This window comes from Natator depressus, chromosome 6 (assembly GCF_965152275.1).
Source record: "Natator depressus isolate rNatDep1 chromosome 6, rNatDep2.hap1, whole genome shotgun sequence".
Lineage (NCBI taxonomy): Eukaryota > Metazoa > Chordata > Testudines > Cheloniidae > Natator > Natator depressus.
Genome location: NC_134239.1, coordinates 125,569 through 137,501, shown reverse-complemented (window position 1 = coordinate 137,501; position 11,933 = coordinate 125,569). Strand labels below are relative to the sequence as shown.

The 11,933-nt window shown below is 63.8% G+C and overlaps 1 protein-coding gene across 1 annotated transcript; it reads left to right on the top strand.

Moving 5' to 3' along the window:
* Positions 1-1,485: 1,485 nt before the first annotated feature.
* On the top strand, positions 1,486-10,662 carry RABEP2 (rabaptin, RAB GTPase binding effector protein 2). Its single transcript, XM_074956704.1, has 13 exons — positions 1,486-1,550; positions 2,044-2,307; positions 3,536-3,684; positions 5,631-5,750; positions 5,932-6,276; positions 6,494-6,610; positions 7,145-7,243; positions 7,392-7,523; positions 7,894-8,083; positions 8,261-8,272; positions 8,367-8,422; positions 9,706-9,822; positions 9,955-10,662. The coding sequence occupies exons 1-13, from the start codon at positions 1,544-1,546 to the stop codon at positions 10,054-10,056; spliced, it is 1,710 nt and encodes a 569-aa protein (XP_074812805.1). The 5' UTR covers positions 1,486-1,543; the 3' UTR covers positions 10,057-10,662.
* The last annotated feature ends 1,271 nt before the right edge of the window (positions 10,663-11,933 follow it).

Genomic DNA, 11,933 nt, shown 5'->3' with positions numbered 1-11,933 from the left:
TAGTCTCTAAGGTGCCACAAGTCCTCCTTTTCTTTTTAAGAACAGCCTGTGATTCCTAGGCCTGATCCTGTGATTTTCAGGCCCAACCCTACAGAGGAGGGGAGAGATGCTAGTGTGTGTGTGGGGGGGGGGAAGGTGGTTGCCAGGGTCCCTAAGGCAGTGGTTATCAGAGGAACATGGTTGCTGGGGGCGATTGCTGGGGCGGAGTGGGGGGGGCAGTTGCCAAGAGGATGTGGTTGCTGGCAGTGAGTAGAAGGAGGAGCTCATCACCAAAGAGCGGTTGTGACAAAGTGGGTTTTTTCCTCCTTATTATGTTACATGTGAGCCTATGTGAGTCTCACTGTTTTGCATGAATACTGTGTGTGCCTCAGTTTCTCTGTGTGCTGCACCAGTGCCTAGGTGGTGGGAATAAGGGTGTGTGACTTTTGCTGAGACCCTTGGGGGCAGGTGAGGTGGCTCCAGCTGCCTGCACATAGGTGATGGATGGTGCCCTTCATAATCTGAGACCCAGGAGGGGGATGCAACCAGGTCACACTTTGCCCAGGAAGTGAGACAAAGACCGGAGGAGGGGCAATGGGGATGTCAGAGGCCAGGCAGCTGGAAGTCAGTCAGTCTCTGCTGGCTTGGGGCTCAGGGGGAGGGTCAGGACCCTGGCTCTGGGCTCCCCTCCCACTACGATGGACTTTACTGAATGTTCCTGATGTCTGTGCTAACAAGCTCTGTCCTATGCTGTGTTCCTGTCGACTAATAACCCGTCTGTGTCACACGCTGGCTCAGTGTCCCGATTGGCTGCAGAGTTGGAGTGCAGGGCTCTCTGGCTTCCCCAGGGGTCCCGCCTGGGCAGACTCCCTGCGGGAAGCGCACTGTGTGGAAGAGGATGCTGAATGCTCTGAGGTCAGACCCAGGAAGCTGAAGCTGTGGGCTTCTTGCCTTGGTGACTCCTGACTGGCTTCATTTGAAGCAGTTCCAGAGCACTGATCCAGTGACTCTGTACACAGTTGCCAGGGGGATGCAGTTGCCAAGGGCAGATGCCGGGGTGGTTACCAGGGAGATTTACAAAAAGAAAAGGGGTATGTGGTTCCTGGGGTTGGTAGCTAGGGAGAGGCAGTTGCCAGGTGTGGTTGCAGAGAGGAATGGTGGTTGTGAGGGAGAGGCAGTTGCCAGGGTGGTTGCCAGGGAGAGGCTGTTGCCAGGGCTGCTTGCCAGGGGAGATGCAGTTGCCAGGGTGGTAGCTAGGGAGAGGTGGTTGCTGGGGTGGTTGCCAGGGAGAGGCTGTTGCCAGGGCTGGTTGCCAGGGGCGATGCGGTTGCGGGGGGCGGGGTTGCCAGGCTATCCTAGGCCTGGGCTGGCGGCCCCACAAACAGACCCCGCCCCGCCCCTTCGGGCCTCTCCGCTGCCTCCCGAGACCCCTCGGCCGGGCTCGGGCTTTCGGCTCCCTCCGGATCCGCTCGGCTCTTTCCGGAACCACCCGGGTGGCCCCGCCCCCAGCTGGCCCCGAACGCGGAAGTGCGGAGCCTGCGGCGGGGGGAGCCGCGAGCCGAGCATGGAGGGTGCGAGGCCGGGGGGTGCCCCCGGGGGGAGGGGCGCAGGGTGCGGAGGGGGGTGAGTGACCCCGGGGGGGAGGGGCGCAGGGTGAGGGGGTGACCCCCGGGAGGAGGGGCTCAGGGTGCCCCCGGGGGGAGGGGCTCAGGGTGCGGGGGGGGGGGAGTGACCCCTGAGGGAGGGGCTCAGGGTGCGGGGGGGGGGAGTGACCCCTGAGGGAGGGGCTCAGGGTGCGGGGGGGGGAGTGACCCCTGAGGGAGGGGCTCAGGGTGCGGGGGGGGGGGAGTGACCCCTGGGGGAGGGGCTCAGGGTGCGGGGGGGGGGAGTGACCCCTGAGGGAGGGGCTCAGGGTGCGGGGGGGGGGGAGTGACCCCTGGGGGAGGGGCTCAGGGTGCGGGGGGGGGAGTGACCCCTGAGGGAGGGGCTCTGGTGTCCCGGGTGGGGGGTTAGGGGGTGACCCCCGGCAGGCTGGGTCTGTGACCCCCCCATCTCTGCCCCCAGAGCCGTGTGGGGCAGATGGGCTGGGGGGGGGCCCCGCAGCCCTGCAGGAGCCCGGTGTGCTGGTGGCAGTGGTGGGCGCGGAGCCGGACCCCGACCCCGGGGGGAGGATCCAGGCGCTGCGGGGGGAGCTGGCGGCCGCGCTGGCCGAGGTCGAGACGCTGCGAGCCGTGGCCACCGTGAGCGAGGGCACCAAGCAGGAGGCCGTGGCCACCGTGCGGCGCCAGTGCCGGGAGGAGGTGGCCTCGCTGCAGGCCATCCTCAAAGGTGAGACCCCCCCAGGCAGCCCCCCCACGCTTCTCCCCCGCTGCCTCCCATGCTTCCCCATAGCCCCCATACACACCGCCCCACTCAGCCCCCCGTCCTTCCCCACTGCCCCATAGCCCCCATACACACCGCCCCACTCAGCCCCCCGTCCTTCCCCACTGCCCCATACACCCCCTGCTGCCCCCTGTGCTTCCCCACTGCCCCCATACACTCCCCACGCTACCCCACTTCCCCATAGCCCCCATACACACTGCCCCACTCAGCCCCCCACGCTACCCCACTGCCCCATACACCCCCTGCTGCCCCCCGTGCTTCCCCACTGCCCCCATACACCCCCCACGCTACCCCACTTCCCCATAGCCCCCATACACACTGCCCCACGCAGCCCCCCATGCTACCCCACTGCCTCCATACAACCCCCTGCCATGCCTACTGCCACTCCCCACACCCCGCCGTACTCTTACTGCTGTCTTCACATGCCCCCCGTCTCCGTACATCTACCATGGCCCCCAGCCACCTGGTACTGCCCCATATGCACCCCCGTGTGCCCACCACAGCCCCACACGCACCCCTTTACGCTCACTGCCATGGCTCCCAGCCACCTGCCACAGCCCCATACGTACCCTCGTATGCCTGCTTCGACCCCCAGCCACCTGATACTGCCCCATACGCACCCCCGTACACCTCCTCCCCCATGCCCCTCAAACTTCTACCACCATCCTCATATGCTAACTACCCCTTCCGCTGCCCCATACTCCTGCTGCCATCAGCCGCTGTATACACACCCCCGTATTCCTACTGCCTCCATACGCCTACCACGGCTCCCGTCCGCACCCCACATGCCTACCACCATTCCACACGCCCTCCATACTCCTACCGCTGTGCCCAATCTGCCCACTTGCCCATCCCTCCACCTCCGTCCCCCACCTGCCACCAGCCCGATACAGACCCCCATGCCCAGCCCCCTTACATCCCAGGATACCGCCCCATGCCCCGTCCTGTGCGCCCCACTTCCTCAGTGCCCGTCACTGGGGATATATGTCAGGTGAGCTGGACGCAAGCTGCCAGTGTCCAGAGAAGCCAGACACCCCTCCACACTGCCCCTGTCTGTGAGTGTCTGTGCTGCCCCAGCCTGGGGATGGGCCTCTGCTCCCAGAGGTCTGGAGCATTTGCTGTGTGGGACCCGGTGCTTCCTGTCGCCTCACGGTGCCCTCTGCTGCTTCCCCAGACACCATCAGCAGCTATGAGGCACGCCTGGCGGCCCTGCAGCAGGAGCAGCACGGTGGCGGCTCATGGGGGGGCCGGGAGCTGAGCTGTCTGCAGCAGCAGCAGGCACAGGGAAACCCCCTGGACTCGCTGGAGCGGCAGATGGAGAAGGTGAGGCAGGGGAGGATGGGCCCCTGGGGGTGAGGAGAGGGGCTGGGCCCTTGAGGGGTGTTGGGGACCCCAGGTTGATCCTCCAGCGCAGGATAACTCTGAGGTGGTGCTAAGGGTGAGGGGTGGGTGGGTCCCTGGATCAGGAGGACTCTGAGTGGCTGTGGGAGAAGGGTGGGGGATGCTGGGGGCTGGAGAAGGTAGATATGGGGTGCTTGGGTTGGGGGGCTGTGGGGTCCCTGGCTCTTGCCAGCCCTGCTCCCCAGACTAAGCAAGACTCTGAGCGGGTGCAGGGTGGGGGGCACTGATGGGTGGGGGTGCGTGGGGAACGCAGAGCGGGTAGGTGGAGGGCCCTGTGGGTTCAGGGGTAGGGGCTGAGGGGGTTGGGGCTGTAGTTGGAGGTCTGGGGGGTCCTTGGCACATGTTGTCCCTGCCCGAGATCTTTTTTGTGAGTGGTAATTAGCTGTTATCACTCAGGAAAGAGATCTTGGCATCACTGTGGCTAGGTCTCTGAAATCATCCACTCCATGGGCAGCGGCCGCCACAAAAGCGAACAGAATGCTGGGCACCAGTAGGAAAAGGTTAGATAAGAAGATGGAAAATATCATATCTCCTCTCTATAAGACCATGGTTCACCCACATCTCGAATACTGCCTGCAGATGTGGTTGCCCCATCTCAAAACAGGTCTATTAGAAGTGGAAAAAGTACAGAGAAGGGCAACGACAGTGATGAGGGGATGGAACAGCTTCTGCTTGAGGAGAGATGACGAAGACTGGGGCTGTTCAGCTTGGAAGAGATAACTGAGGGGGCACATGACACGAGAACCAGTGGTCACCAAATACCATTAATCGGCAGCAGGTTCAGGTCAAACAGAAGGAATTTCTTCACACAGCGCAGTCAGCCTGGGGACATCCTTGCCAGGGGACATCATGAAGGCCAAAAGTATAACTGGGTTCAAAAAAGGGTTATAGCAGAACCTCAGAGTTATGAAGCCCTTGGAAATGGAAGTTGATCGTCACTCTGAACCAAATGTTGTGGTGGTTCTTTCAAAAGTTTACAGCTGAAGCTTGACTGAACACAGCTTTGGTGCTTTACCGTGCAGAGGAAAAGCGCTGCTTTAACCAGCTTAATTTAAATGAAAGAAACACAGAAAGTTTCCTTACCTGGTCAGATCTTTGTTTAAACTTTCCCTGTATGTTTAGTAATGTACATTTAACACACCACGGACCTGGATTTGCTTGTTTTGGTCTCTGCTGCCTGATGGTGTACTTCCGGCCCCAAAGGAGGGGTGTGGTTAGTTCGTAACTCCGGTGTTCGTAACTCTGTGGTTCCACTGTAACTCAGTTCCTGGAGGGTCGGTCCATCGATGGCTATTAGCTAGGATGAGCAGGGATGCAGCCCCCTGCTCCAGGTACTCCTAAACCTCTGATTGCCAGGAGCTGGGACTGAACAACAGGGGATGGACACTCGATAATTGCCCTGCTCTGTTCATTCCCTCTGGGGCACCTGGCACTGGCCACAGTCGGCAGACAGGAGACTGGTCTAGATGGACCTTTGGTCTGACCCAGTCGGGCCGTTCCTATGTTCTTATGCCTCAGGACTACGAGTGCCTGTGGGTGAAGGGCCGGGGGTGCCGGGCATTGGGGGATGCAGAGGGGGTGATTGGGTGCTATGGGGCAGGGGATGTTGGGGGACAGGGGCTGTGGTGCAGGTGCTGAGGGGCAGGGAGTGCTGGGGGCAGGGGATGTTGAGGGGCAGGGGCTGTGGTTGGGGAGCAGGGGATGTTGGGGGCAGGGGCTGTGGTGCGGGTGCTGGGGGCAGGGGCTGTGGTTGGGGGGCAGGGCATGCTGGGGGCAGGGGCTGTGGTTGGGGAGCAGGGGCTGTGGGGCAGGGGATGTTGGGGAGCAGGGGATGCTGGGGGTCCCTGGCTCAGCCTCTCCCCACTCAGGCGCAGGAGGACTCGGAGCGGCTGCGCAGCATCGTCCTGCCCATGGAGGAGGAGATCGCCCAGCTCAAGAGCAAACTCTCCCGGGCCGAGGGGCTGATCCAGGGGCTGCGGGGGCCTGAGGTGAGACCCGGAGGGGGGGAACCGTGTGGGGGAGCGGGGTAGTGGGTGCTGGGGGGCGGAGAGCCAGGCCATGCAGGAGTGTGTTTGGGGGGAAGGAAGGGGTGCCCAGTGTGGATGGACTTGGGCCGTTCTGACTGTGTGTGGGGGGGTTCGCTCTGCCCTGTGACTCCTTCCCCCCCAGGGCTCACTCTGCGGCTCATCGGAGTCCCTGGTATCTGATGCGGAGGCTCCCAGCCGGGTGCCCCCTGTCCACCCTGGGGGAGAGGGGGATGAAGGCTCCGGACCGGAGGGTGAAGAGGAGCTGGGAGGTGGCCTGGCCTTTGCCCGCGGCTGCGACAGCGTCTCCATTGTCTCCATCGCCAGCTCCAGCGCTGGCTCCCCCCGGCCCCGGCGCCGGCCCAGCCAAGAGCATGAGGACACGGCCTCCCTGCTGTCCACCGGCACCCTGGTGCCCGAGAGCATCTACCTGCCGCCCCCTGGCTTCCAGCTGGTGCCTGATGGGGAGTGGACGCAACTGCAGCAGGAGGTGAGACTGGAGGGGGAAGCTGTGGGCAGGGTGGGGGGCCGGGAGGTGGGAGTGGGCTGGGGGGTGACAGATGTATGGGGAACAGGGAGGAGGGCAGCTGGGGTTGTGGGGAGTGGAGATCCTGGGGGGGATGGGAGGATGCTGTGCAGGGTTGCTGGAGCTGGGGTGCGGAGGATGTGGCTGGGATAGGGTGACCTGTGACCTCGGCCCCCCCCAGGCCAGGCGGCACCAGGAGTCCTGGCAGCAGCTGAGCGAGCAGCTAAAGGCGGTGATGCAGGAGAAGCTGCGACTGCAGGAGGCGTTAAAACGGAGCAGCGAGGATTGTGCCAAGCAGGTACCATGGGCAGCTCCCCCTCCCCCAGCGCTGCCGGTGCCCCGCAGCCCCCTGCTAGCCCGGCCCCGGGCTCCCCCGCTCTGTCAGTGCCCCTTATTTCCAACCCGCAGCCCCCTGCTAGCCCGGCCCTGGGCTCCCCCGGCTGCCCCTCCAGCTCTGCCGGTGCTCCGCAGACCCCTGCTAGCCCGGCCCTGGGCTTCCCCCGCTGCCCCTCCAGCTCTGCCGGTGCCCTGCAGCCCCTGCTAGGCCGGCCCTGGGCTTCCCCTGCTGCCCCTCCAGCTCTGCCGGTGCCCCGCAGCCCCTGCTAGGCCGGCCCTGGGCTTCCCCCGCTGCCCCTCCAGCTCTGCCGGTGCCCCGCAGCACCCTGCTAGCCCGGCCCTGGGCTCCCCCGCTCTGTCAGTGCCCCTTATTTCCAACCGGGAGCCCCCTGCTAGCCCAGCCCTTCCCCCAGCTCTGCCGGTGCCCTGAGGGCTGACATGCAGCCCCTCTCCCTGTGGCCAGGTTGCTTCGTGCTGATGGCTGAGTCTCTCCCAGGTGCTGGTGCTGCTGGATCAGATCCAGAACTCGGAGCAGCTGCTGCAGAACCTACAGGCGACCGTGTCCCAGACCCAGCACCGGACCCAGGAGCAGATTGTGAGCAGGGGGGTGCCCAGCAGGGTGGGGAAGACTAGGTGCAGAGGGTGGGTGGCTGGGGGGCTGGGATCCATGGTGGGGGTCACTGGTGAGGGTCATGGTGGTGAGGGGGATCCAATCCCTCTGCTCACCCCACCCCCTCCCCCAGGCTGACCTGGCTTCATCTCACAAGCGGCTCAGCTACGAGGTGCAGCGGCTGAGCGAGGAGAACGAGGGGCTGCGGGGCTCCCGGCCCACCCCGACCCCTGCTGAGGATCCACCACTGCCGAGCTCCGTGCAGGTACCGCAGGGGCTGAGACCAGACGTCCAGGGGGTTGGGGGTCTCTAGGTCATCTCCCTGACCCTCCCCGGGGGTGTGTGTGGGGCTGGGCAGGGGGTGCACTCCCATGCAAACCTCCAGTCCCTACCAGGACCTGTAGGCGTTGGAGGGTGGGGATATCGAGGTGTGGGTCTCACCCCCAGCCCCCCAGGAGCTGTAGGTGCAGGGGGGGATATCGAGGTATGGATCTCACCCCCCCCCCCGCCCCCCGGAGCTGTAGGTGCTGGCATTGGGAGTACCGACGTACGGCTCTCCCCCATCGCCCCCAGGAGCTGTAGGTGCTGGCTTTGGGGTACAGCTCTCTCCCCCCCCCCCCCCAATCTCCCCCCAGGAACTGCAGGCCCTGGTGCGCCAGCTGCAGGAGGAGGCTGGGACCCTGCGCCGAGCCAGTGAGCACCATAGCGAGCGGCTGCGCATTGAGATCGTCACGCTTCGTGAGCGACTGGACGAGGAGGAGGCCGCCCGGGCCCGGCTGCAGGGGGTTCTGGAGGCCCAGCTGGGGGCCCAGCGCGAGGAGAGCCGTAAGGGGGTGGCTGGGGGCATGGGGACAATGGTGGGGGAGGGGAAAGGGCTGGTGGAGGCGGGGAAGTGGGTCGGGCTGGGGGTGTCATGGCAGGTAAAGCACCCCCCCTCGCTGTAACACTGTCTCTCTTCTCCCCCCCGGCCCCCTCCCGTGGCTCCATCGCTCCCGCCTGCAGAAGTCATGGAGGGTAAGTGGGGACTAGGGGAGGGGGGTGGGTGTGTCGGTCGCTCACCCCCGCCCCTCGTGGTGACTCACCCCCTGCCCCATCTGTCTCTCCCCAGCCTCCCTGTGCAGCCTCCGGTCAGAGATGGAGAGGCTACAGCAGCAGCTGGGGCAGGTGAGGGGGCTGGTGATATGGGGGGAGGGTCCTTGGGAATGGGGAGGGCCTGTTCTCTGCCCCCTAGAGGTGTGTGTCTGGCGGGGAGGTCTATGCTGAACTCTTCCCACACAAGCAGGACATGCCGTGGGGGCGGGTGGGACACTGATTTCCCCTCCCAACCGCTGCCCAGGCAGAGCACTGGGGGCAGAGGGGATGGTGGGGTCATGCTGGTTTCCCCTTCCCCCCTGAAGGCAGAGCAGCGGGCACAGGGGCTGGAGCAGGACATGCAGCGGCTTCAGGGGGACCTGACCCAGCGTGACCAGCAGGGCCAGGCCTGGGAACAGGAAAAGGTGAGTGAGCCGAGCCAGCCCCTCCCCTGCACAGCACCCCTCACCCCCAACGGGGCAGGCTGCCTGTTCAGACACCCTTGGTGCCCCCACATGGGTCTCTGGGGCACTGGCTGTTAGGCAGTGCTGTGGGGGGCACCCCTTGTCTGTCCTGGACTCCATACGCCATACGTACCTGCCAGGACAGGTCTGGGCATCTTGCCTGGGAGCCAGCTTATCCTCTGGCTCCGCGCCCGCCCACTGAGAGCCCCAGCGGCTGGCTCCTACGTGTCCCCCTCCCGGCCAGGCCTGGGACCTTCCTGTTCAGTTCTTGATGTGCACATGGCCCCTGCCCTGCCTTCCAGCCCCCCTGCTCCGCAGTGCTTCCCCAGGCCAGGAGCTAGCTGGTCCTGGTTCATAACCAGCACCACATCCAGCCGCCTGCGACTGCCCTGCCCCAGTGGGCCAGGAACCCCGCTTACAGCAGGGTGGCTGCCGGTGTGAGATCGAAGGGGCGTCGAATGACACCTTAATCCCGCCGCCAGTGCACCTGGGGGGATGAACCCTTCCGCCCTCAGGACAAAGGGGTGTGTGTGTAAACAGAGCCCCACACCTGGTTCCGAAAAGTGTTACATTTCCCACGTTGCTCCTTCCACCCTACACCTCCCCTGAGTGCTCTGCAACCACCCCAGTGTAGCTGTAGCTGGTCCCAGGCTCTCATGGTCTCTCTTCCCCAGGCTGGGCTGGAGTGGGGGTGCAGAGGAGTCAGGGGAGGAGCTGGTCCCCGGACTGTGACAGTCTCTCCCCGAGGCTGGGCTGTGTGCGAGGGGTGTTACAGAGGAATGGGGAGAGGTGGGAGGCTGGTCCCCGGGTGTGACAGTCTCTCCCCGAAGCTGGGCTGTGTGCGGGGGGTGTTGCAGAGGAATGGGGAGAGGTGGGAGGCTGGTCCCCGGGCTGTGACAGTCTCTCCCCCAGGCCAGGCTGGAGGCAGCACTGTCCGAGCAGCGGGGGAAGCTGCAGCGGTTGCAGGCGGAGCTGGACACCAGTGAGCAGGTGCAGAGAGACTTTGTCCGCCTCTCGCAGACTCTGCAGGTACCGGCTGGGGGGTGTCTTGGAGCAGGTGCCGTCTGTCATGGGGGAGCTGCACCCTGTGGGGGGTGAGGGGGGGTGTCTCCGCAGCCCAGGATCTCGAGGTGTCTCTCTCACTCTCCTCTCACCCCTCAGGTGCAGCTGGAACGGATCCGCCAGGCCCCCTCGCTGGAGCACGTGCGCAGCATTGTGGACGGGACGCGGCTGAAGGATGTAGCAGAGCTCAAGGAGCCCTGAGAGGCTGGGACAGCAAGAGGCCCTCCCCTGGGTGGGGGGGCATGGATGCCACCCACCCTTCCCCTGGGCAGGCACAGACTCCAACCCCTTCCCCTCCCCACTAGGGGGGCCTTGGACACTGCCCATGCCCCAGGCCAGGCTCTGAGTGGCCATCCTCTACTAACCCCCCTCCCCAGGCACCTGTGGGGGATTAGGGCCATCAGCCTGGGGAGACGGGTCCCAGCCTCTCTCTGCCCCCCTCCCCCCCCAAGCTCAGGGATGGTGCCCCCCACCTGCACACTAACCAAAAATGCAGCTGCTGTTCACCCCCCACAAGAGCAAGGCCTATGGGGCAGGGAGTCATGACGTGGCCCCAGCTCTGGCTCACACCACAGGAGACAGCATGTTACTGACAGTTACTAACACTGAGGACTGGAACTGGGGGAGGCCAGCTCTAGCTCAGTGTCCATCCTCCATTTCCCCCCTTCCCCCAGCTTCCTCCTCCCACAATGGGTGGGAAGGGGCAGGGCCAAGCAGGGCCCGCTGGCTCCCCTGCGACTAACAATCCACCAGCCTGCCTTTGTGTGGAGGGCCCACAGGGGGCAGGGTTAATAAAGGTGACTTTTTGACCATACTCTCTGAGCGACCTGCATCCATCTGTCTGCTTTAACGTTAAAGTGGTGCCACTTTCTCCAAGTCAGCTGCCCGTGGCAATGGGGGGCCTCAGTGGGACAATGGCATGAGACTGACCGAAGCAGCGCAGGCGAAGATGTAGGGCCTGGAACCCCATGCCCCCACCTGCGCATTTGCCAGCCTAACCTGTGCTAAAATCACTAGTCCCACCCTATAAAATGACGCTGGTTCTTTTTCTTTGCCTCAGCTTTTCTCCCCTGCTGCTACAGCTGGAACCAGGTACTGTGTATTAAATGAGAGCTGAGCGCCTCCTGCAGCCAGGGCTTCAAGAAACACACTAGTGCCCTGAGCAGGGGAAGCTGGGGCTGGCTCAGTGCTGCTCCACTTCATGTTGTGTCTGGTTCCTGCTGCCTGGGCAAGCCAGCTCCATGAGTGTCCCAGCTCCCTGCCTGGGGAGCTCAGCCGGGGACAGCCCCCGTCTCAATCTCGCTGGTTGTAGTGGCCCTGCTCCCCTCTAGGGGCTAGTGGGGGTGGTGGGGAGGGGGCTGCACCAGGTGATGCCCCTCGCTCCCCCATCCCCACCCCTATCCAGTGCAGCCTGGATGTGGGGAAGCTCCAATTCTGGACAAACTGGAGAAATGGTCTGAAGTAAATAGGATGAAATTCAATAAGGACAAATGCAAAGCCCTCCATTTAGGAAAGACCAATCAGGTGCACGCATACAGAATGGGAAATGACAGCCTAGGAAGGAGGCCTGGGGAAAGGGAAGGGGGGGTCAGAGTGCACGACAAGCGGCCACCCCTCTGGCCTGTGATGGGATATTAGATGGGGTGAGACCTGAGCTACCCAGGAAAGAATTTTCTGTAGTATCTGGCTGGTGAATCTTGCCCACATGCTCAGGGTTTAGCTGACTGACATATTTGGGGTCGGGAAGGAATTTTCCCACAGGGCAGATTGGAAGAGGCCCTGGAGGTTTTTCGCCTTCCTCTGCAGCATGGGGCACGGGTCCCTTGCTGGAGGATTCTCTGCTCCTTGAAGTCTTTAAACCACGATTTGAGGACGTCAGTGGCTCAGACGTAGGAGAGGGGTTTTTCGCAGGAGTGGGTGGGTGAGATTCGGCGGCCTGCGTTGTGCCGGAGGCCGGACTGGATGATCAGAACGGTCCCTTGTGACCGTAGTGTCTGTGACTCTATTAGCCGGCGGGCGCCCTGGAGCCAGCCCGGGGCAGAGGGAGGGAGGCGCGAACCTGCCCTGGGGCAGAGTGA